Raw genomic sequence first — 24,613 nt, forward strand, 5'->3', positions numbered from 1 at the left:
TGCCCCTATCCTCACAATACGGAAGGAGAACATTCGATGCTTTGGACATGCCACGGTATTATCCTTTGTAAACCTCAGGTTCCCTGGAAGGAGGGGAGATAGAGCCTATTTTCTAGGATAGGAAGCTGTGACCTAATCCACAAAGCACTGCCTCTGGCTTATGGTCCTGTCCGCTTCATCCGTTATGGTCTATGGATTCAGAGCAGCAATTTACAAGCATTTAACTCAGGCTGGCCTCATCTAAAGCTCATTTTTAAAAATAACAGGTCTGTAGAGAAACTGTCCTGGGCTATAACCTTAACCAGTTCCGTACACTTGGGAGAGCCCCTGAGCGACCATCACAGGACTGTAGTCTGCCTCAAGCCTACGGAGACTGCTGTCTTGGTTCTGAGGTGTCCCTATGGTAGCCGTGGCTCCCCAGCACCGGCAGCCCCCTCCTCCTCTCGGCAGGCCTGCATCCTCCCGGAAACATAGGAGAAACAGGGCCCTCTAACCCCAGGGACTGTTCACCTGGAGAACACTGTTACCCTTAAAGCAATTCCCAAGGAAGAAGATGCCTTCACTGGACATCAGGGTAACACGTATTCGGAAGTTCAGAGAACTCGGCTCCAAGAAAATGGAAACTTGGCCTCCTGTGCGGGTGTTCCGTGATGAATGAACAGGCTTGCAAAGGTAAGCCACGTTTTTATAAATAAATTGTAGTGTTAAGCTAATCTTACCTCTGTAAAGTGCATCTCCTGAGTTAAATTCTGGGGTACACCAGTTTGAGTCAAAGGATCTCTAGGTTTTAACTAACAGAAGGCAGGAGACGAGATGGGATCTAAAACCATTTTGCCGTGGCCAAAAAAAAAAAAAAAAAGTAAGGGGAGCAATAAACTACCGAGGAAGGAAGTTGGGTTATTTTCTCCATTTTCAGATTCACTAGAGCATTTTTCTATGGAAGTATGAACTTGCAGGGCCCTGTTTAAAAAAAAATTTTTTTTTTCTATGATCTAAAATTACTTCCTACTGGTTTCTGTGTCTGCTAGCTGGGATAGTCACCTCCTATCCTTGTGCCTTCAGCCACCGAGCAGTGTGTGGCCTCCATGAGCTGCCTCTAGGGAGAGGCTGAGGAGGTGGATGTCCCCCGCCTGCTCCCCTGCGGCCACGGAAGGGGTCAGCGCCACCCCAACAGGTAAGCCGCCTTGCCCCTATGGCAGTTTGTACCGAATTCCTCCCCCTGCCTTCAGGAGTCCTAAACCAGTTCTCTCTGAAGCCAGGAAAAACATGGACCAGGGGGCCACAGCTTTTCTCTGGGGAATACGAAATTACAGCTTGTGTTATGCCAATGTCGAGACTACTGCCTCTGGATCTTTTAATCGAATTTCTAGTCCACTCCTAGAACAGAAACTCTCAAAGTCCAAGGGTGCTTTTTTTGTACAATTGTTTATACAAATTCAACAAAGGTAAAACCGCTTTGGGGCAGGTCTAGGAAAACAACACCTTACAAGAATGGCACTTATGGAGGCATAACTTTACAACTAGGAAATAGCCATGTTATAAACCTTGAACGAGAACTCAACTCACCTCAAAGGAGAGAAAAAAGGAAAAGAAAGGCTATGTTGGATCATTTATTCTACTTGACTCACTGTATAAATTAATCTGTGTAGGTACAACAGCTCATGCGCTGGCCGCAAAACCCTCCTGAGTGCAAAGGCTGAAGTCTGAATTTTAAAATTTTGAGAAATAGGTGAATTCTGTACAGAGTGTCTTACTTCGACTAGAATTAACATAGATCCACATGCTTAGGTAATTCTTGACGTCCAAAGCGGGCTCTCAACTTCCAGTTAAACATGCTTTTAACGGGAAGGTCTTGGCCTGCTCTGCCAGATCTGGGCACGTGTGTAGATGGGGCATCTGTGTTGATGAAGTACAGGTCAAGTTCTCGCCTACCTCAGGGAAACCAGGAAAGTTGGCAATCTTCAAACAATAAAAACACAGGTATGCATTCAAACCTTGCATAAATAACTTTTAAACAATTTGTACAAAAATAGTTCTGCATAATGTAAGATGTAACAAAACCAACCAAACAAAATGTCAAGATGGCAGCAGAGGCGGTGTGTGGCCCACTGTATGTCGACACCAGTCCCGGGGTTGCGAGGACTGAGGCGTCCAAGACAAAACACCACCACCAGCAAAAACTCCTAAGCTCGCTCTTCAGCAAGAGAATTTCTCCAGAGTCCATCCTCCTCCGGCGGGAATGTCTTCTTGGTAAAGGCCGCCTTAGAAATGGTCCAGAAAGCAGTGCGGCTAGAATTCAGACCAAAGGAAAGGGTCCGGCTCATTCAGCCCCAGAACAGGCGGCAGAACAGCTTCTCCCTCGGCAAGACTTGCAGATGGAACGTTCTGTGGTCTGTTGTCCAAGTTCCAAATTGAAAATCAAAGCCCTCCTTTTTTTTTTTTTTTTTTTTTTTAAAGTCTTTTCCCTCCTCGGCCGTGTCCCCTCTCCCCACCCATCCCTTATTTACATACTTGTCCTCGGACTAACTCAGTTTCTGTAGGAGTTTTTCTTCCACTTGCCCAAACTGGACACTCACAGACATTTCAGCTATGAACTGCTCACAGCCCTCCTTGGTGACCTGCTTGCAGTACCTCAGGTCAATATGACAGATATTTCCACAGCGTTTGAAGAAGGACAGGCACTGGTCAGTCACCTTATTGCAGTCTGCAAAGAAGAGGGGACACGTGAGGTGGAGGAATCGCAGAGGCCCAGAGCCCCCCGCCACCACCCCCCTCAGCGATGAAGAAACGGGACAGGGCCCGTAAGCATATTCCAGCCCCTCGTGCCCTGGGGAAAACTGCACTTGCTTGAAAGCTCTCTTTAAACGGGGAAAGGTTCCATCTACCAAATTGTAAAGGTTAGTATAGGCCTGAAAAGCGTTCAGACTGTTTCAAGTGGAATCACTTAGAATCTTACCATTGCTTCTTTACATGTATATGTTCTCACATAAATAGGTCCCCTGTCTATGTTGTTTAATAAAGATAGGGCCACACTATATATCAAACAGCTTGCCTTTCCCATCTACTGTTGAAAAACACCTCCCCGTCTCCATTACTGTGCGCTTATCTGCTTATTCCCTTCAGATACGTTCTGGACCATCTCTGTGGTCGTCTGAGGATCCTTTTCCCTCGTGTGGGCACCAGTGCTTTGAAGCGAGGTACAGCATGCTTGGGAGCCCCCTTACTAAGTGCAGAAAACCCCAAGGTGCTACAAGGGCTGACGAGATGCTGTCTACAGTGAGCAAACCAGAATTCAGAATCCGTCACCACCCCCTCCCCTATAGACACACTTCTCTACCCCGTATTCTATTGATTGGTACGTTGCTTTTATCACCCTCTTTTGTGTGAGAACTGAATCCACAGTTCTCTGGCTTCGATGCCAGTGAGCATCCAACTGAGGCTCAGAGATCCCCCCCTCTGGCCTGATGATTTCCTTCATCTGAGTGGCCTTCATCTCGAGGCCTGTCATCACTAGTTCTGCATTTGCATTTTTCCGTTAAGTAGGAATGAAAACAGTAAAGGCAAACTACAAATACAATCGGGAGCCCTGTGCTAGCGCTGTGGTACTGAAGTCCCAGGTTTAGAGGTGGCATAAGGAAGTAAAAAATTTCAGCCAAGTTGCAGGACACAAAATCAACACACAAAAATCAGCTGCATTTTTATACACTAGCAATGAACAATCTGAAAGAAAATGAGCAATTCCATTTACAATAGCATCAAACAGAGTAAAACAGAGTTAAATACTTAGGAATAAAGGTAACCAAGGAAGTGAAAGACTTGTACACTGAATACTTAAGAACACTGCTATAAGAAATTAAAGATATAAATGGAGAGATTTCCCTGGCTCATGGGAAGACTTAATATTGTTAAAATGGCCACACAACTCAAAGCAATCTACAGATTCAATGAAGTTGCTATAAACTACCAACAGTGTTTTCTGCAAAAATAGAAAAATCATCCTAAAATTAATGCAGAAGTATAAGAGATCCTGAATTGCCAAAGTAGTCTTGAACACAAAATTGGAGGACTCACACTTCTGGATTTCAAAACTTACTACAAAGCCACAGAATAGTGTTAATGCATTAAGGACGACATACAGACTAACCAGCAGACTATAACTGACAGCCTAGAATTTAAACCCTTGAATGTTCAAATGATTTTTGACAAGGTGCTACAACCACTTAGAGGGAAAAAGACAAAATTTTCCAACAAATGCTGCTGGGAAAATTAGATATCCATATGCAAACAAATGAAGCTGAACCCTCTACCTCACACCATACACAAATTTAACTCAAAATTCTTTAGACCTAAATATAGGGGCTGAAACTACAAAACTCTTAGAAAGAAATAGGAAAATCTTTGAATTTGTCAATGGTTTCTTAAAGATGACACCAAAAGCACAAAGTTAAAAACATTTGTGCAAAGGACATTATCGAGACGGTGAAAAGACACGCAGAATGGGTGAAAATATTTGCAAATCATGGATCCTGGTAAGGGATTACTCCTACCCAGAATATATGAAGAACTCCTACAATTCAACAACAAAAAAATCCACAAACACCTGATTAAAAAACAGGAAAAGGACATGAATAGACATTTCCCAAAGACGATACACCATCAACAAAAAGATGCTCAACACCACTAATCATGAGGAAAATGCTAACTCCCCAAGACAAAACTACGTTGAGGGGCACCTGGCTGGCTCAGTTGGTAGAGCATGTGACTGTTGATCTTGGGGTTGTGAGTTTGAGCCCAATGTTGGGTGTAGAGATTACTTTAAAAAAAAAAAGGTATTTTAAAACTACATTGAGATATCACTTCATACCACTAGAATGGCTATAAAAAATAAAGTTTAGCAAAGATGTGGAGAAAAATGGGACCTTTGTGTCCTATTACATTAGGAATGTAAAATTGTGCAGCTGCTACAGAAAACAATATGGTGGTTCCTCAAAAAATTAAACCTAGAATTACCATGTGATTCTGCTAGGCCATGTCTGGGTATACACCAAAAAGGACTGCAAGCAGGGACTCGAACAAATATTTGTACATCCATGTTCCCAGCAGCATTATTCATAACAGCCAAAAGGTGGAAGCCACCCAACTGTCCAGATGGACAAATAAATAAAACTGAGTCTATACATACAATGGAATACTATTCGACTTTAAAAAGGCAGGAAATTCTGACACCTGATATAACACGGATGAACCTTGAGGACATTATGCTAATTAAAACAAGCCACTCACACACAAAAAAACACTGTTATATAATTCCACTTACATAAGGTCCCTAAAAAAGTCAAGTTCACAGAGACGGCATGGAGATTGTCAGGGGCTGGGGAAAAGAGGAATGGGGAGTTAGTTTGTGGATATAGAGTTTCTGAGGGGGCGAAGAGAAATTTCTGGAGAGGGGTGGGGGGGGCAGTTTGCACACAATGTAAATGAACTTCTATGCTAGTGAACTGTATGCTTAAACAGTAAATTTTATGTATTTTACCATAATTTTTTTTCGTTAATTCTGTAAGTTGGAGAAGAGATAACATAGATTTGAGAAAGCTTAACCTAAATAGGCTGAAGGGAAAGCAGAGAAGCAGATTCATTCTGTAAAACACCCCCAAAGGTTCAGGTAGGAGAAAGAACAGGTACACTTGAGGGGCACCTGGGTGGCTCAGTCGGCTGGGCGGCTGACTTCAGCTCAGGTCAAATCTCGCGGTCCGTGGGTTCGAGCCCCGCGTCGGGCTCTGGCCCCGCGTCGGGCTCTGGGCTGACGGCTCGGAGCCTGGAGCCTGCTTCCCATTCTGTGCCTCCCTCTCTCTCTGCCCCTCCCCCCAGCTCATGCTCTGTCTCTGTCTCTCAAAAATAAATAAAATGTAAAGCAAACAAACAAACAAAAAACAGGCACACTGCAAGTGGAGCTAATGAAGGGGCTAGATCGGTGGCTGTTTGATTCCCTCCCTAGATGTTGACATAAGAGAGAGAAAGTCTCTGGTCTGAGCACCAGGCTGGGGCACCCATTCAAAATCTGGGTCTAGGGGGGAAACTTACCTGCTGTTGACATCCCCGGCTTCCTTCCCCTGCCAGGCCCCAGCACACTGGGCAGTCTGGCTTGTACCCTCCAGTTGGGAGGTCAAAGAGAACCCTTTTGGCAACCCTGACCAGCTCAAGAGAAACATCTCCAAGATCTCACGTCTTGGTCTCCCCAAAGAAACCACCTATACTGACCACACCATGACTGACTGCTCCAACGTGTGTCGCCGGCCTCCGATCACCTTAGTGTGGACAACCCCGTGTTATGAGGGCCACTGACTATGTTTGAAGGAAACCATGTAAGCCTGGAGAAGAAAATAAAGCTGTCAATATCCTCAGGCTACTCTACCGAGGTTCAGAGAAGGGGAGCACCCGGCTGGCCTAGTCGGTGGGGGTTGTGAGTTTGACCCCCGTGTTGGGTGTAGAGAGTACTTAAAAATAAAGTCTTAAAAAAAAAAAAGCTCAGATAACAGAAAGGGGAGAGGATAAGTAGGATGGTGGGGTGGGGGGGGGGCGCGGAGTTCAGAGAGTAAGATACAGCTGTAATATTAAAAAATATCAGTTGAGGGGTGGCTCAGTCAGTTAAGTATCTGACTTCAGCTCAGGTCATGATCTCGCAGTTCTTGAGTTCGAGCCCTGCATAAGGCTCTGTGCTGACAGCTCGGAGCCTGGAACCTGCTTTGGATTCTGTGTCTCCCTCTCTGCCCCACCTGCTCTGCCTCTGCTGCTTGTGTGCTGTCTCTAAAAAATACACGTTAAAAAAACTTATTAAAATTATCAGTTGAACCATATGAAACTGCCCATGTTTTCACTGTGTTTGACCTACATAAACAACAGTAAAAAACTCGGTATATGAATTGTGTGATAAAGTAGAAACTCTCAGAAAAATGAGAAGACCTACAGGTGGAAAACAGAAGAAAAGGAAATTGAGAAATAATTCAATGAAGTTTCCTAGAACTGAAGGACATTTGTTTCTAGGTTGAAAAATCGAAAGGGCTCATGAGTGTGGTGGATGAAAACAGATTCAAAGCAAGACTCAACAATTACAGAAAACTAGAAACAAACTAACAAACTTCCGATTAGAGAAAATATTCACTGAAGGAAGAAGAATCAAATGGTTTTGGATTTGGACTCTGAATGCAGAGAAGGAAGCGCCCACTTTCTGAAACATCACAGTTGCCAGATCCAGCTATCAGTTCAACGTGAGGGATAATAAAACCATTTTCGGACGTACCAAGTCTAGATGTCCTCCGCGAAATCAGAGAGACAAGAAGAAACATGGGGTCAAGGAAAATAGGGACCCTACACAAGACAGAGACCAAGAAAATTTCTAGGCTGGCAGCTGGGCAGCAGGTAGAAGTCTAGGAGGAGAAAACAGACAGGAAGGGAGTCCAGGAGAAAGGGGTCCCGCCAAACACTGGTCAGGGCCCGGGGTGTCTGGGGAGCTCAGCCAGTTAAGTGACTTTGGCTCCGGTCATGATCTCGAGGTTCCTGAGTTCGAGCCCCACGAGTCAGCACAGAGCCTGCTTTGGGTCCTCTACCTTTCTCTCCCTACCCCTCCCCTGCCCGCACGCTGTCTCAAAAATAGACATTAAAAAACAAAAACCAAAAAACCCACAACTGGTTGGGGCCACAGAGAGGAGTTTGTGTGTGAGGGAAGAACGGTATTCAGGTCTGTTGTAGGGTCTGCTTAGAGACTAAGCAAACAAAAAAAGAGGCAATTAACTCTAGGAAAAAGAAAATTTATACAAGGGAAATGTACTCATAATGCACTATTTAGTTCAACAGTGGACAATACTTATGCGGCCACAGAAAGAGACTTAACCACGAATCGGAAAGATAAGGGGAGAGACGATGTAAGAGCAGCAATCCTGTGTTCTACACAGCAAGCCAGTAAGTACAGAATGCCTGAATGGAAAAAAAAATCAAGGTGTGCAAGTACAGAGACAGACACCGGGAGAAAGAATTTAAGGTGGTTGTCTGGCGGGGGGGGGGGGGGTGAGCACCCAAATAAGTAATCTAGAGGAACATGCAGCCTAATAATGAAAGCTAGACAACTGTGACTTGACTTTGTCTCTAGACCATATGCTTCACGTTCATAGGTCCTGAAACAGGTCAACTGTCCTCTTTGTTGTGCCAGACTTTTTACCGTTAACTAGTTATCCTGATGGCAAAGGAAAACTTTTTAAAAAGCAATGAACCTAAAAGAGACTGGGTCTCAAGGTCTGCCTTCCCGCCCGGCATGGCTCTGAACAGGAACTCGAGACACCTCCGTGTACCGAGGCCAAGGGGTGAGCTTCGTGGAAAAACACAGAAGCGCGTTTGCACACGACGGCACTGCAGGGGAATCTCCGCTCCACACGCAGGGTAACCGACAGTAAACAGAGTGGCTGTAACACCAAGGCGCCCCCAGGCCCTCGTCCGCAGGACAGCCCCGGCATCCGTGTAAGACCTTGAGTGGAGCCTGGAGTCGGGATGGTCAGCCCCGCCTGGCTCTCTCCTCTCTGCCAACACGGGGGCGGGACGGCCCTTGCCGCGACTCCCCGAGGAGGAGCAGGGATGGCTTCCTCGGTACAGAATTCTCTCGTACCACCAACTTCCCCATTCCCCCTCAAACGTGGCACAGCTGACAGGAAGCTGTTGAGCTACTAAGCGTGAGGTGAAGGTGCTAATTTCTGGAGAAAAAAGCACTTTTTGAGGGTGTGTGTAAATCTTACGTCCACAGCCCGACCCATTACTGTCAGTCACCCCCAGGGCCTGAAAACCCGACTCCGGCCCCACGGGCGAGTAGAGGGAGCGCGGACTCTGCAGACACAGGACCGCAGCGACACCAGCCGTACGGCTTCCTTCTCTCCGACGGGCCCCTTGCTAGCAGGGTCACATAAGCGAGGACAACCCCAGCAGACGCTGAGCTACCTCAGGGATCAAAGCCTGCCTGGCCTCACAGCCCGCGGCTCCCCTGCTCTCTCCCCGCTGCGGGAGCCGGCTTGTATGCGCCACCGGGGAGCAGTTCCTCCGGCCCGTATCGTGGGTCAGGAACCACTGGCGCGTGCTCTCGCTGCCACCAGCGCTAATCTTTTGGCAGCAGTTATTACCAATCCAGTGATAACTCCTGTGTTCACGGTTTCTCCACCAGCCCAGGCTGTCTGCCTTGTTTTCAGGTATGTCCCAGCCCTGACCCTGTGACCCTGTAACAGCAGGCACACAGCGGATTTCCCCACAAAGGTGGAATTCCCAGCCTGTCCCCCAGGGTCCCAGGCAGAGCCTGCTGGGTGCCTCTGACTGACCTGATAGGTTGATTTCGGTTAAGGAGTCTCGGGTGGTGGTGCCCACAGCGGTGAGCAGGTTGATGGACTGGTCAGTAACGTGGTTACAGTAGCTGAGGTGGAGCTTGGACAGCAGGGGCATGTGGCGTATGATGAGCCGCAGGGAGGCATCTGTGATGTCCAGGCCTGCTAGACGCAGCTCCACAATGTTCCGGAGCTTGCTCCGATTGTCCATCTGACCTGAGGGGGCAGGAAGGAGAGAGGCAGCATGTCAACCTGACCGGGGAGATGGGGTCACAATGACCTAACACTCTAGAGGGCCTACTGGCCACACGTCACACTTCAGTTTCACTTAGCCATTGAGTGTTTCCCCAAACTGGTTCCCACGTTTAAAAATATAAGGGTTCCACATCAACTCTCCCACTTCTGGATTCCTGAAAAATCAGAACGTCTAGAAACAGCCCACATTCTACCCAGCAGTCCTCAGCCAACTAGAGCAGAGACTGCACAGCATCTCTGACCACCAGGGTTTCCTCATTTGAGCTACAGGCAGGGAGCAATGACCCTCACAACCCAAGCCAGAAGGTTCCATCTTGTGAGCTCATCTCCAACTACACTGACCCCCGTGCCCACGGAAGCTTGAAGCCAACGAAGGACAAATTAACAGAGAAGTAGTCAGACGCATGCAAAGCCCCCACAGTGAAGTCCTGGGTGCGCAAAGAAGCCTCTGCTCTCAGTGGTCCCTTCCCTGCCTGAAGCTGAGTGAGAACATAACAGCATCCTCCAGAAAGGGCTGGGACCAGAGAAGGCTTGAGAACCCATGCACCCGGTGGGGCCTGTAGTGAAAACCAGATCCGACGGCAGAGCCTGGTCAGACTGCCTCCGCCTCGACCCCCTTGGGCCCGGCCACTCACCTGGCCTGTTATCTGTGGGCGGGGACAGGAGATCCCGCATCTGGGCATCCTTTAGTCCTTCCACCCACTGGACATCCAGGGTCCGGAGCAAAGGACAGCTGGAGCTACAGAGAGCTGAGACGGCGATCCACGAGCAGCCCGACAGCACCAAGTCTCGGAGCCCTGGGGGACAGGGGAGGGCTGGCAGGTCAGGCGATGCACCCCAGCCCCCACCACTGCACCTCCAGGGTCCCTGGCCCAGTGCTCACCAGGCAACCGGTTGATGAGCCAGCTCAGCTGTTTCTTGGAGATATTGGTCCAGCTGAGGTCCAGGGAGACAGGCTGCCGCCGGATGATGCCACTCAGCATCAGGGGCGTGATGGACTTGCAGTGGTTCAGATCGATGCGGGTCCATAACCGCTTATCGCAGCACCTGGGGGCCAGGTCCAGCAGAGGGGGTGTCATCAGACTTGAAGCCGGCCCCCTGCACTGCCGTGGCGGCTCACCCCACTGCCACGTTCGGAGGAGGGGGAGCTCCTTAACTCCGCCCTCTGGATCCTTCTCCGTTTCACTCCTGTCCTGCCCACACCTGGGCACCTTTCCTCTGATGGCCCCAGGCCCCCATGGAAGGTGCCAGTACCTGCTCTTCGTTAAGTATTTACTGGGGCCTCTACCACACCCCCTACACACCACTTCTCACAAGAACGCTCCAGGCAGACGCCGTATCGTGCCCTTTTACAGATAAAGGTAAGTCACCTGGCAAAGGCCAGAGAGCTAGGAAACATTGAAGCTGAAATTAAGATCAGTAACTGGAACACTTGCTTTTAACCTGGACTACCTCCTTAAGGACAAGGACTCCACCTGGTCCCCAGTTCATCTTCCAAGGGCCGAATCAAGCAATCAAATAGGGTTCACCTCTTCTGACAAGACCAGCGTGACCAGATTGCTATAGCCACCTGGAACTCTTTGAGAAGAATAATTAAGCTGGACTGAGCTTAGAAGGAAGGAAAGACGACCATGAGTGACTTGTGGAGACACATACCACGCATGTGCCATTCCTGGTCTAGTCTAAGCCTTAGCCTGGAGCCCAACACGGCGCCGGTCCCTGGCCGCCTCCCCGTCCAAGCTCAGCCCCTCACCAGCGGTTCCAGGTCCTGCAGACCCGCATGCAGACACACAAGTCTTGGTGGCTGAGGTAGCTGAAGACGGCCATCCACACCTCCCTGTGCATGACGTGGGCCGCCCCATCGTCCAGGGGCAGTGAGTCAGGCGGGGGGCTGATGGGGGGCGGCCGGATCACATGTCGCTCCATCTGGATGCACTTGGGCGGGGACACGGAGGGAGGGGGCCGGGAGATGACACGGGGTGGGCTCCGCAGGCCGGGCCCCAGCTGGTGCCGCAACTCCCGGGGGGGGCCGGTGAGCCCCTTGCTGAAACGGTGGGGGCGCTCGCAGAGGCCCAGGGGCCGCTTGGGCTCCTCGCTCTCGCTCTCGGGCTCTGACTTGATGGGCTGGTGGTTCTCGTTGGCCAGGCTGTTCTCGGTCTTCTGGATCTCTTGGTTCAGCTCCTTGCTCAGCTCCTTGCTCAGCTCCTTGGTGGGAAGCCGCCTTTTCCGGCGCATCTTCACCTTCTTCTTCTCCTCGGGGCCCTCTGCCCCCTCGGTGCTGGGCCCGGCGGTAGGGGAGCTCGAACGGGAGTGGTCGCTTTCCCGGGCGGTGGGGGGCGCCTCGGGCAGGTCATCCTCTGGCTCCTGCTTGAAGCGCCGGAGAGGCTTGTTGGCAAGGGCCATCCGGTCCTCGGCGTTCTTCCAGGACCGCCGCTGAGGGAGGAGGGGGAGCGAGGGCAGCTCAGCCCCTCAGCTCGGGGCTGCCTCCCCACCCTCCCACAGGGACCCAATGACCCAGGAGCAGGCGTGGGGGGGAGACGGTACCTTTTTCCTGAAAAGCTTATCTTCTTTGCCAGGTTTTAGCTGTCACAGGAAAGAAAGCATGCAGAGCTTGCTCCCAGGGTTCGTGGGATTCGGTCCCCTCTACACTCTGCCCCACCACAAGTCCACAGTCTCTGGAGTAGGGGCTGGAGGGCCACCTTTCCCACAAATCCCATCTCCTCCACTGAGGCTGAAACACGGTGGGCCCTGCCTGCTGCTTTTAGACGTTGGAAGGGGAGAAGTGTGGTCCAACTGTTCCCACCCAACTGACCTCCCACCCTCGGCCAGACCCTGAGGTGTGCACTCGCCCACCGAGGTTGGACTTGGCTCTGGGAGCCGGTCCTGGAGGCGGGGCCTGCAGGGTTCCCAGCGGAGCCTTAATGGCTGGAGCTGGGAAACGACAACCAGGCGCCACCTCGTGGCCGAAGCGGGAAGAGCCGCTGGGCGAAGCGGGGCTGCCAGGATCCTCCGAGGTTTCCAGATCCACAGGGCTTCCCCGCGGCAGCTTCAGCTTCTCAGGCCCCACGCCAGAACCACCAGCCAGTGATCCGGGACTGGGGCCCGGGGAAGCTGCGGCGCACAGATGCCTCGGAGCGGCTGCGGCAATGGGCTGGAAGACCGCAGGGGCGGGGGGGGGGGGGGGGGGGGGGGGGGGGGGGGGGGCCCGGGGCTCGCAAGCCCCCAGGGCCTCAGGAGGGCGGGGCGACGTGGGAGCACCTGCTGCTGGAAGTAAGTGAGACTGGATCTCCACCAGGGGTTGAGGCTGCTGCCTAGAGGGGGCCTCGGCGAGAGGTGAGAGGAGGAACCGGGGGACGTTTGAAGCGTCGAGGCCTAAAGGGGTGGGAAGAGGAGTGACTCGCTGGTTTTCCCCTCCTTTCTTTTGGGCCGGGCTCTCGGGACTTATGTGACCTGCTCAGGGCAGCCAGAGGCCAGGATCCCGAGTTCTCCCCGCTGCCCGTCCCCGCCCCCGCCTGTGCGCCCTGCACCCGGGACCGGCCAGGCCACCCCTCGCTGCCCGCTCCTCCCGCTCCGTACTCGCTTGCGTCCACTCAGCTCTTGGGGCTTCTCGTATTTCCGCTTCCTCCTCAGGTGTACGTCGTCTGACTTTCGGCGCAGGATGCCATCCGGGGGCACCTTCTTGGGGTGCTCATCTGACCTGCGCCGAGGCGCCTCCTCGCACTCACTCCTCCGCTTGGCAGGCTCCTGCCCTTCCTTGTTGTCCCGGTTCATCTTCTGCTCCTTGAGCAGGGAGCCGGGCAGGTTGGAGGCATACTTAAAGCCAGGGCCACGCTTTTGCTTGTAGGCCAAAAAGAGGGAAGGAACAAACAAACTGTATATCTTTGGACTTGCCCCCCTCCAGGAACCCGCGGCACCCCGCTGGCCCACAGCGCACCGACAGGCGGCATCTGACAAGGCCAAGGTCTGCCCCTCCCGGGCTGACCCCTGGGACTTGGAGCCCGGCACTCACTTTCCCGGTCTTGCCGGCGTGGTTACACTTTGGACACTCCCAGCAGTTTGGAAGCTCATCGTTGACCACGCCCTCTGACTCCTTAATCTGCGAAGGGCACACGCCAGTCAGCAAGCAGGGAGGGGGCAGAAGATGCCACACCTGCCAGGAACACCAACAGCCCCCTCCCAGATGTCACTTCTATCCCATCCTTGACCAAGACAAAACAAAGGTGGTTAAGACAGGTGGCTCTGGATCCAGGCCAGGGGTCAAATCCTAACTTTGCCTCTTACTAGCTCAGTGATCCCGGGCAAATCACTCCATCTCTGTGGGCCAGTGCCCTCCATCATGGAATGGAATGTACCTGTCTCACCACTGTTCTGCAACAATTCAGTAAGATAACCTAGGGAAAGCAATGGGCCCAGGGCCTGTTCAGTCATTTAGTAGCACTGGGTGCTAGGCGTGAGCAACACAGAGGTGCTGTCCCTGCCCTTGAGGAGCTTCTGATCTGGGAGACAGAAGTAACCAGGCAACTAAAACATCAAGTCTGACTTCCAAAGCCAGGGAACAATCACAGTGCCCCCTTCAGACCGTGAGGTGTGTGCAGGAGGATGAGCCTTGCAACAAGCCCCCACTACTGCCACCGAAGAAAAGAGACATTTCAGAGCTGAGGTAGTATTCGGGGCAAGCCCACCTCAATCTTTCTAAAACACACACATAGGGGCACCTAAGCGGCTCAGTTAAGCGTCCAACTTTTAATTTCGGCTCAGGTCATGATCTCCTGGTTGTGAGATTGAGCCCCACGGCCAGCTCTGTGCGGAGCGGGAAGCTTGCTTGGGATTCTCCCTCTCTCTCTCCCCTCCCCCCTTGCTCACATTCTCTCTTTCTGAAAATAAACAAACATTAACACACACACACACACACACACACACACACACACACACACACACACAGATACACTGAGGCTGACACCTGGGCTGAGAGGGCTGACGACATTCTCTGGGGACAAGCCCAGAGCAGTCTCCTCCTTGCAGAGGTAAAACCTGTTGCCTAAGACAGGCAGGCACAGCACAGTGGTCCCCACAAGAAGGCAGCCCTGCCCTGGGCACACCAAGGGAGCAGGTTCTCGGCACAAAGGGACACTGATGCAACCACCTGTCGTCACAGGGTCCGCCCTCCCAGGCCCAGGCTTCGTTCTCCCAGAAGCCCTGAGCCAGGATTCCAGTGAGCAGCACAACCACCCAGTCTCTCCCTCTGGTCTCAGTGCAAGACTCTGGGAACTCTCTCTGGCTTTGTCTTATTGGGGGGTGGGAGGTGGGGGGTGGGAGGTGGGGGGTATGTGTTCATTCCCTCGAAGCCACAGGTAGGAGGTCTGAGCTACTGCAGACCCTTCTTGCCCTCGGCTTGTTATCTGACACTCAGAACCCCCCCAGACTCAGAGGTCCTCTGGGGAAGGAAGCTCACTGTCCCCCAGCATCAGCACCACCAGAGGTGCTCAATGGGGGTGCCGAGCAGCACAGCCAGACCCCCCCGGGACCGCTCACCTTAAGGCATCCAGGGTGGATGATTTCGTTGCAGATAGAGCACTCCATTAGCATGAGGTTAAACTTTCCTTCTTCCTCTTCCACTGTGTCTTCTTTCCCTGCCTCGCCACACACCAGGCACACGGCGGTGTGGGGCAGCACTGGCTGAAGAGCCGGAGAGAGCACAGCGAAGTCAGCAGGGGCCAGAACCGTGGGGAGCAGGTCCAAGGCCAGGAGGCAGCAGAGAACTGGCTCAGCCACTGCCTGTCATTCATTCATTGATTCGTTCGTTCGTTCAAATACTCATCAGGCTACTACCTCTTTGTGCCAGATACTAAAGGCTGGGAACGGCACTGGACAAGGCAAATAAAAATCTCTGCCATCCTGAGCTTACATTTTCATGGAGGGGGGCAGACAAATGAAAACCAACAGGATATGCTGTGACAAGGGACACGGAGAAACATACAGCAAGGAGGGCCAGGTGAGGGGTGGAAGGGGCTCATTCGGAACGTGGAGGTCAGGGACGGCGTCCCATGCGAGTCAAGACCCAAAGGAGGAGGTGGGGTGTGAACTGAGCCCGAGCCTGTGGGGGACTGAGGCTGTGCACCACCGGCGGCCATCAAAGCAAGTCCAAGGACTCCAGGGTCCCCACAACCTTTACAGGGAGGTCCGCAGGGTCAAAACTATCTTCAAGGTAACACTAAGATGCTATCTGCCTTTTTCAACTATGCTGACATTTGCACTGGTAAGGGACATTGCCGGTCCTCGTCAGGGCAGTACTGAGTTTGTCCCTGCCACACACTTATTACAAAGACCACCGGCTTCACTGAAGAAGGTCTTTGATGAAGCAGTAAAAAATTACTAATTTTATGAAATCTTTGACCCCTGAAAACATAACCTTTTAATATTCTGTACGACAAAATAGGAAGTGTGCATCAGGTGCCCCTGCTGCATACCAAAGGACGATGGTTATCTAAAGGAAAAGCACTCGTGACTAAGTTGTGACCTGACTTGGTCATTTTCTGCATAGAACATCATTCTACTTGACAGAGCAACTGAATTTAAAAAAAAAAAAAAAAAAAAAAAAAAAAGTATTGGCAAGTTTCTCAAAGATGAAATGAGCCGGTCACGTCCAGAAAAACAAACTTACAGCATCCGTTGTAAATGATAAAATTCAAACTTTAAAAACAAAAATTAGAATTCTGGAAAACCTACACTAGCCACCATGAACTGGGCAGCTTCCTAATCACACTTAAAAGACTCTTCAGAGGAGACTGGCGGTGTGTCAACAAATGTGTGGGGTTTTTGTTGGTTTTTTGGTTTTTTTTTTTACATAGTATAACACTGTTTGCCCCTATTTGGAAAGTCTGTATAACTCAGTGAGCCAGTTTTTCCAAATGACCCCACGTGTGATGTTGTAACATCATGCATGAGCAAATGAGCTTTTCGGGGGGGGGGGGGGGGGGCCAAGGAAAGACTAATGAATTTTAATGTAACAGCATGACAAGTTCATTGATACAGTTTCAGATTCCACAATGCAACTAACCTTTAAGAAACTGCCACCTGTTGCTGTTCTGGTGGAGTACCAGAGATTTCCACCCCTACTGGGAAGACTGCTAAAATACTCCTCCCCTTTCCAACTAGGGATCTGCACCAGGCCACATTTTCCTCACATAGTTGCTCCAAAACAATGTATTGCAACAGAATGAAGACAGACATATATATGAAAATGCAAATCTTGTCTAATGAACCAAACATAAAAGAAAAGATTTACACAAACATAAAACAACGCCATCCTTCCTATTAATCACTTTTGTTTTGGAAAACGTAGCTAGTTCTCATAAAAATGTCATTTATGTTAACATGTAGTGGGTTTGTTCTTTTTATGTTTTATTTAAAGTTTTATTTATTTAAGTAATCTCTACACTCAACATGGGGCTCAAACTCATGACCATGGGATCGAGAGTAGCACACTCTTCCAACTGAGCCAGCCAGGTGCCCCAAGTTTGTTCTTTTTAAATGAATTCCAAGTATTTTTAAAACTTCTCCATTTTAATTTTGAATAATAATAAATAACCCACATAAATAAAGCTTTTGCGGTGGGGGGGGGGGGGTTCATAATTTTTAAGAGGGTACAGAATTCCCAAAACCACAACGTTTGAGAACTGATGTGCTAAACCATAAACCCTTTGCAGGCAGAGTTGAGCCACTTACACTCTCCCCCCTTTACACACCCACCCTCCCTGTACCTGGGATCCAGACGAAGCACACAGTCAATTTTTATCACACTGAATTAACAGAGCTTCAAAAAGGCGATATAGGCTCCACTACTAAGTGAAAAGTCTATAAAATGGCACAAACATTTGAGTTCAAATAAATAGAACACTGAAGGCAAAAGAGCCATCATTTGTTCAACAAATACTTAATAAACATCTGCTGAAGCCTGAAGCAAGCAACCAAAAGGGGAACAGTGATGAGGAAGGCAGCTGCTCCCCTGAGCTGTTTGGGAGGATGAAGACAGAACATGCTGAAATCCTAGGAAGACATGGCAAAGTCATGTGCAAGTGCTATGGGGGCAGCGAGAGGCTGATTTCCGGAGGACTCCCAGGACAGAGAATGTGGGCTCCTGCAGGCGCAGAGAAGTGAGGAGCAGGAAAAGGAAAAGGGACCAGCAACCCAAGCGAAAGGGGACAGAGAAGCAAGAGCCAGACGCGCTCAGCCACTGGGAGCAGGCCAGGCCACCGGGGACAGGGGAGTGCGGAGAGCCCAAAGCTGGGGTGCCGGGCGAGGAGCACCTGGCGGCCAGAAGACGGTCTGTGATGGGATGGGCGAGGGTAGGGGACTGAGTCTGAAACTGGCAGGCAGAACCACTGGCAAAGCTACCGCAGAGACTGACGAGGGGAACCCAGGCCCGAGCCAGCAGGGAGATGGTGCTGGACGGTGCGAAGGCACGGAGCCTCACAGGGAGGAGAGAGACAGCAGCACATCAAGAAAGAAGAGCCTGGAAAGGGAGGAGAGGGGGCCTGCATGTGTCAGAGGCGGGTAAACCATGGCACGAAGAGCCCCGGCAACGTGGAAAAGTTGGAAGAAGAGTAAAGAGGACCCTAATGGTCAGGCCAAGACGACACTTGCTATTAGTTCCGAAAGCCACATCAGGTTGGAGAGCCACACACAAAATTGAGGTTTCCTTCAACCAACACTCACAGTGGCAGGCACCATGGCTGCAAAGCATAGGTAACATCAGAGACAGGTCCCATAACTGGCCCTGGGACACAGGGCAGGGACGAGGGAGGGCTGAAGAGACAGTGCTGGATCACTGCCAACATGCTGTGTTTAGGGGACACTATTCTCAAAATGGTAAATCCTGACAGCATGCGATGGGTCACATGGACCCTCACTCCAGAAAAATGTACCTAGAGGTAGGCACACAGGCAAAAACCTGTATTTAATTTCAAGGGGACTCCCAACATTCCTGAAATCCACGGAAATGACCCGGGTAGAGGTAACGATTAAAAACACAAGTAACCCAACAAAAACTGCACAGCAAAAGGAAAAACAACCAACAGAGTGAAAAGGCAACCCACGAATGTATGTGATGATGAGTTAGTATCTAGGGCACATGAAGAGCTCCAATTCAACAACAAAAACACAGACAATCCAATTTAAAAATGGCCAAAGGACTTAAACATTTCTCCAAAGACGCTACGGCCAACAAAATATGAAAAGATGCTCAACGTCACCAATCATCAGGGAAATGCGGATCAAAACCACCACGAAGTACCACCTCACTTCCATCCAGGCAACTGCTTATCAAAACAACAGTAAATCACAAGTGCTGGTGAGGATGTGGAGAAAATGGAACCCTTGCACACCATTGGTGGGAATGTACGATGAAGCCGCCTCTGCGGAAAACACTATGGCGGTCCCTGAAACCAATAAAAATAGAGCTACCGTATGATCCAGCAATCCTACTTCCAGGTATATACCCAAGGGAATTCAAAACAGGATCTCAGAGAGGTACTGGACACCCCCACGGTGCCCAAGAGCCAAGAGATGCAAAAGCAACTTAAATGTCCATCAACAGAGGAACAGATAAAGAAAACACAGCACATACAAATGATGGAATACTATTCAGTCTTTAAAAAGAAGGAAATCGTGGGGTGCCTGTCTGGCTCAGTTGGTAGAGCATGCAACTCTTGATCTCGGGGTTGTGAGTTCAAGCCTCACATTGGGCACAGAATTTATGAAAGAAAGAAAAGAAAGGGAAGAGAGAGAGAGAGAGAGAGAGAGAGAGAGAAAGAAAGAAAGAAAGAAAGAAAGAAAGAAAAGAAAGATCCTGACCCATGCCACTACGTAGATGAACCTTGAGAACATGACGTTCAGTGAAATGAGCCAGTCGCCGAAGGAGAAATACCATTTATATGAGGGATCTAAAGCAGGCACACTTAGACAGTAGAAAGATGGTTGCCAGGGGCTGGGGGAGGGGAAATGGAGTTGTTGGATGGATATAGGGTTTCCATTTGGCAAGATGAAAAGGTTCTAGAGATCAGCTTGCACAACGAGTATGTAGGTATTATGACTACACTGGACACTTAAAAATGGTTAAGATGGTAAATTCTGTTCTGTGTTTTTGACCATAAGAAAGAAAACAAAAAATAAAAACAAAACACTAAACTAAAACAAAAACAAAAACGCAGGCAGTATGTGTGGAGGGAGAAGGGGAAGGAGTCCCTGGGCTCAGAGGGGCAGCAGCAGCCGGAGAGAAAGGTGCACCCAATGCCAGGCTGGGCCTTCAGAGCAGCTCTCCCAGGAATCCTGTCCCTCCTGCTGAGCCTGCTTTCCCACGGGAGCAGAGAGATCACCGTTCCCACAGGGAGGACCCTGAGGACCTGGGAGCAGCACCCTGCAGAAGGTGGGGTGTGTGCTGTAGGGATCCAGGGACAAACCCCCAGACCATGTTTTGCCAGGGTCTGTGCCACTGGCCCGTCCTGGAGCAAGGCTGGGGCGGGTGAGGCAGTGTGGAGGGGCCGGCCAGGCTCTGCAGCAGCCCGGCTCCTGGGCACCATAAATCAGCCGTCTTTATCTGGGGCAGTCCCCTCAGGCGGGGCACTGACCTTCCACCTGGACCTCTGACTTTGAAGGCAGGACAGGAAGGAAGGGAGGGCCCAGAACCGTCATGAACTGGACCATAAATGTTGGCAATGGGGTCACAGACAGGACAGGCTGACATCTTTAATGGCAGATACTTCAAAGCACTCGGTCATCTAGGGAAGGAAGCAGTTCTAAGGCCATCAGCCTGTGAAGAAAAAGGGGCCCAGCAAGGTAAGTCTGCTCCCAAGTCCTGCGATGTGGAATCTGAAACAGCACTGGTCAGAGCCCCCTTTCTTCCCACAAGGGAGCCCCTCCTAGGGGTTTCTGCAGCTGCAACATTCTCTTTTAAGGGAGAAAAGAGGCAGACCAACAAGCAGAAGAACAAGCCAGGAAGGTGGGGTCTGGATTCAGAGGAGGGCCAGGGCCACCACCTCTGCTCTGCTCTGGGGGTGTGGCCGCAGCCGCCGCACTCACCGCGATGCACTGCCGCATGATACAGCTCTGCTTCATCCGCCCGGGGCCCCCGAACTTCTTCATGTCCTTGCAGAAGTGACACTCTCCGCACTCGGTCCGCAGGCAGGCCTCGCACTTGCGGCATCGCGTCCGGCGCCGGCGAGCTCCCGCCGTCGTCCGGTTGGCGGCCAACTTCACGGCGGAGGCCGGGCCCAGCTTCCCCTTGGGCCGACCTACCGCCCGGTTCTGCGGGAGAGCACACAGGGCCGGTGAGATGGGCCGCAGGGCTGGCCGGACCCCCACCGCAGGGCCTCTGAGGCCGATGTGTTCAGGTCCCAACCCCAGGACCTCAGGCTACGACCTTATTTAGAAACAGGGCCTGTACAGAGGCGATCCAATTAAAATAAGGTCATTAGGGTGGGCCCTAATCCAGTACAACTGGCATCCTTATGAAAGGGGAAGTCTGGACACAGGCACAGAGGGAACACATGTGGAGACACAGGAAGACGGCCATGTGACTGGAGTAATGGGTCTATAAGCCAAGGAAGTCCGTGGCCACCAAAGGCTCCACCAAAAGTTGGAATAGACAAGGCAGGATCCTCCCTTAGAGCCTTCAGAGCAAGCATGGTCCTGTTAACACCTTGATTTGAGACTTCTGGCCTTCAGAACTGTGAGAGAGTAAGTTTCTGTTAAGTGTCCCAGCTTTGGGTAGTTTATTATGGCAGCCCCAGAAAGTAAAAAGAGGACACCCTGCTTCTGAGAGCATGTCCTGGCTCAAGACCCTTCTGGGCCCCCACGCCTCGGCAGAGGCCCCTGCCCGCCTCAGGCCAGGTCCCACTACTTGTGCTTCCCGAGAGAGGCCGTACACGGCCACACGGGAGGCCTCTGTCCCCTCTGCCAGGAACACAGACTCCCTTCCCCACTCCGCTTGGCTAATGCCTACTCTTCAGCAGGCCCCAGTTTACAACTGCTTTCTTCTGGCAGCCTCCCTGTCCTGTGTTCAGGGCGCCTTCCCCCATGAGGCAGACTCAGGAAAGCGGTTATCAAAAGTCCTGTCACCACTGTCCTTTCACAAGATGGCCTGGCACACCAGATGTGCTCAATAAACCAAACAAACCCAGGTGGAATGAGACAGTAACCCTAAGGAACCCTGACTTCAAGATCTTCTCTAAATGGGCTCCAAATGCTTCTTTCCCGGTGACTTAGAGGAAGAACAGAAGGGAAATGAACAGAAAGCAGTGCAAAAATGTGAAAGAGTGAACCAGCCAGCCACAGGTCCTGTTCAGGGGTCCTTATACCCCAGCCAGCAGTCTCAGAGCCTCTTACAAACCAGGATCCGTGGTGGAGTTCCTGGGCCAACCGCTGGAGGACAGAGTCTGCTGAGGGGCCCTGTGCACCTGGGACTAAAAGTGGGAGGGACCAGGACGTAGCCTGCATTGTCTGAAGCACATTTCCAAGTAGCAGGAGAGTTTGCTGAAAAATGGTTCATCTGTCAGGGAGACACTCCTTACCCCAAACCATCTGATCGAATTGGCCTCAAATGCTTAACGCCCTTTGCAGTCAATTAATCTCCAGTCCAGTCCCAGCCTTTTAATTTCACTCGCTTGCCACACCCGGATCCCTAAGAAAATTAGCTCCTCTAGTCAGTTCTGGGGGCCCAGAAGTGTGGTTACTATGTATCACAACAGTGCAAAGGGTCCTCCTTCCAGGGACCACCTTCCCCCAAGACCACAGGGGCTATCTAGAAGCAGCCACATCAGAAGGAAACACCGTCCACCTTTCATCCGTCTTTTCTCCAGTGCAGTGGTCCCTGCGCAGAATGAAGATCTCACACACGCACCCCACTTCAGTACCGACACCTAAGTGGACCCTTCCCTCCAATTCATCTTCCTAGCAGCCTGCAACATTCAAGGGAACTGCAAACCCGTCTGACAGCTGAGGTGCTCACCTTGGAAGTGCTGCTCCTCTGATCTTTATCCCCCGCAGCTTGCCCTGAGCTCCAAAGGGGAAAGGGAGACACCAGACCTGGCTCTGGTGGCCCATTGGTCCTCATCAACCCCATCCTGACCCTGCCGCTGCCACAGAGCCACTCCACGCTCACTCAGTCACGGCCACCCTGAGCTGTGAGGTGGCCCGGACAGCGGCCCTGTCACCAGGGAGACCCACAGATGGGCCTGTCACCACCAGCTGCCTCGGGGAAGGGGCTGCTCCCACACAAGCTACTCTGCCTTCCCCTAGCGAAGGTCTCGCGGCCCCCTCCCACCAGTCCTTACACTGCACCCCAATGAGGTCTTGAGTGCCCCTTGTCACACACAGGAGAAGCTTGGCAGCCCTAACACCAGAAGAGGGATAGATCGGCCCACACGTCATACATGTACATTCATGTCAGGTATTGCTGCCAGATGAGTAGTAAAGGGAAAAAAAAAAAAAAAAAAAAAAAAAGATGAGTTTTCAGAGGCTTTGGAGATGAGAATGGTACATGAGGAGCCACGGACCTGAACACTAAGCAGCTGACCAGAGAGCAGCAAGTGTGCCAGGCAGAAGCAGCTGATGACAAGGACGGTGACGGCAGTGATGGTGGATATTTGCCGAATGCTTGCTACTGTGATCATCTTTTTGCATATGATATTACCTTATTTTTCCAATAATGACCCTATGAGAGATGCCATTCCTCAGATGAGGGGACTGGAGAGGGAGGATAAGTGGCTTGCCCAAGGTGACAGAGCCAGTAGAGGATGAGCACACACCCAGACTGTGCTCTGAGCACTACGAATTACAGCACACGGGCAGGCACAGCAGGGCGGAGTCCATTGGAGGTGAGCACACACCCTTGCAAGAGGCCCCTGGTTAGTGCCTTCACGCCCATAGTAGGACAGGTGCCAAAAGAAAGTACACAGAAGCACATTCACTGCCAGAGAAGTGGAAACCAGGAAGGTTTCTCCCTGCCGTCACAGCCAATGCGAGTAAGATTCTACCCCTATAAAGAGCACATGTCCTCTAAGTGACTCAGTCCTCAAACCCTGGCAATGAGGCAGACAGTGCCGAGCCTCGAGTCAGGTACAGATGTGAGGGCAGTGCACACAGTCCAACCTCCAAGGACAAACCAGAGGGGAAGGGCTCAAACTCTGACTCCCACAGCAGGAGATTCTAAGGAGTAGCTGCTTTGGTGAAGGACTGAAAACATTCCTGGGGTCCAAACACGGTTCTCTTCTTCCACTCAGGAGCGTCAGGTATAAATAGCTGCTGGGCACCTCTGTCCTTACTGGCCATGGGGACAGTGTCCCTCTGAAGTCAAAAGTTAGGCCAATCCAGCCGGGGTCACAGAGCTCATAAGTGACTGTGAAACAAGTCTACCTTCCAGTGCTTTCCAAAGTACATTCCTCTCCAGAGAGGCACTTTTCCAACCCATTAAAAAAACCCAAATTCTTCAGGATCCCAATGGCAGCTGAGACATCCCGGAAAATGACAGGGCAAACGAGAGACGATGTCCTGGAAGAAGAGGTGTGAGGAGGCTCTGTTTCTGAAGACCTTGACTCAGGCCCTCTCTAGCCAGCTGCCAAGTCAAGCTAGAAAAGCTGCTGCCACCTACAGCCTCATGGCCAGTTTTTGCGGGCAGTGGACACCAGCTGGCTTGTCAGGAGTCAGCTGAGCAACACTTGAAATGCAGGCACCTAAGAAAGACCACCCAGAAAATCAACAGGTGAAAAAGACAGTGGAGGGTCTCTATTAAGGAAGGTAAACAAATCAAAGCCCTGTCATTCTGGCATGAAACTTCTGTCCTAATCTCTTCTGCGTGATACCTAAAGGTTCAAAACTCAGGGTGCCTGGGTGGCTCAGTCAGTTAAATGTCCGACTTTGACTCAGGTCGTGAACTTGTGGTTTGTGAGTTCAAGCCCCATGTCTGGCTCTGCTGACAGCTCACAGACTGGAACCTGCTTCAGATTCTGTGT

General features: G+C 51.1%; 1 protein-coding gene and 1 long non-coding RNA gene across 8 annotated transcripts in view; one reads left to right on the plus strand and one right to left on the minus strand.

Annotated features, from left to right (window-relative positions):
* Positions 1-1,406: 1,406 nt before the first annotated feature.
* Positions 1,407-24,613, minus strand: part of KDM2B (lysine demethylase 2B) — a 153,136-nt gene continuing 129,929 nt past the window's right edge. For 6 of the 7 annotated variants that reach the window (XM_049619356.1, XM_049619358.1, XM_049619361.1 and 3 more), the window contains 11 exons: positions 20,685-20,909; positions 15,141-15,284; positions 13,618-13,704; positions 13,185-13,445; positions 12,867-12,980; positions 12,153-12,191; positions 11,362-12,041; positions 10,492-10,655; positions 10,244-10,405; positions 9,351-9,569; positions 1,994-2,704 (listed from right to left, as the gene is read on the minus strand). In XM_049619356.1, the coding sequence (XP_049475313.1) occupies positions 2,523-2,704; positions 9,351-9,569; positions 10,244-10,405; positions 10,492-10,655; positions 11,362-12,041; positions 12,153-12,191; positions 12,867-12,980; positions 13,185-13,445; positions 13,618-13,704; positions 15,141-15,284; positions 20,685-20,909 (2,277 nt within the window). In that variant the 3' untranslated portion in view covers positions 1,994-2,522. Of the gene's footprint in view, positions 1,960-1,993; positions 2,705-9,350; positions 9,570-10,243; positions 10,406-10,491; positions 10,656-11,361; positions 12,042-12,152; positions 12,192-12,866; positions 12,981-13,184; positions 13,446-13,617; positions 13,705-15,140; positions 15,285-20,684; positions 20,910-24,613 lie in introns of those variants that run through there. The other variant, XR_007455243.1, reaches the window with a different exon arrangement.
* On the plus strand, positions 6,328-10,599 carry LOC125914204 (uncharacterized). The gene is made up of 2 exons (XR_007455246.1): positions 6,328-7,956; positions 8,166-10,599. It is a non-coding gene; the product is annotated as an uncharacterized LOC125914204 (long non-coding RNA).

Source organism: Panthera uncia (genome assembly GCF_023721935.1).
Source record: "Panthera uncia isolate 11264 chromosome D3 unlocalized genomic scaffold, Puncia_PCG_1.0 HiC_scaffold_8, whole genome shotgun sequence".
Lineage (NCBI taxonomy): Eukaryota > Metazoa > Chordata > Mammalia > Carnivora > Felidae > Panthera > Panthera uncia.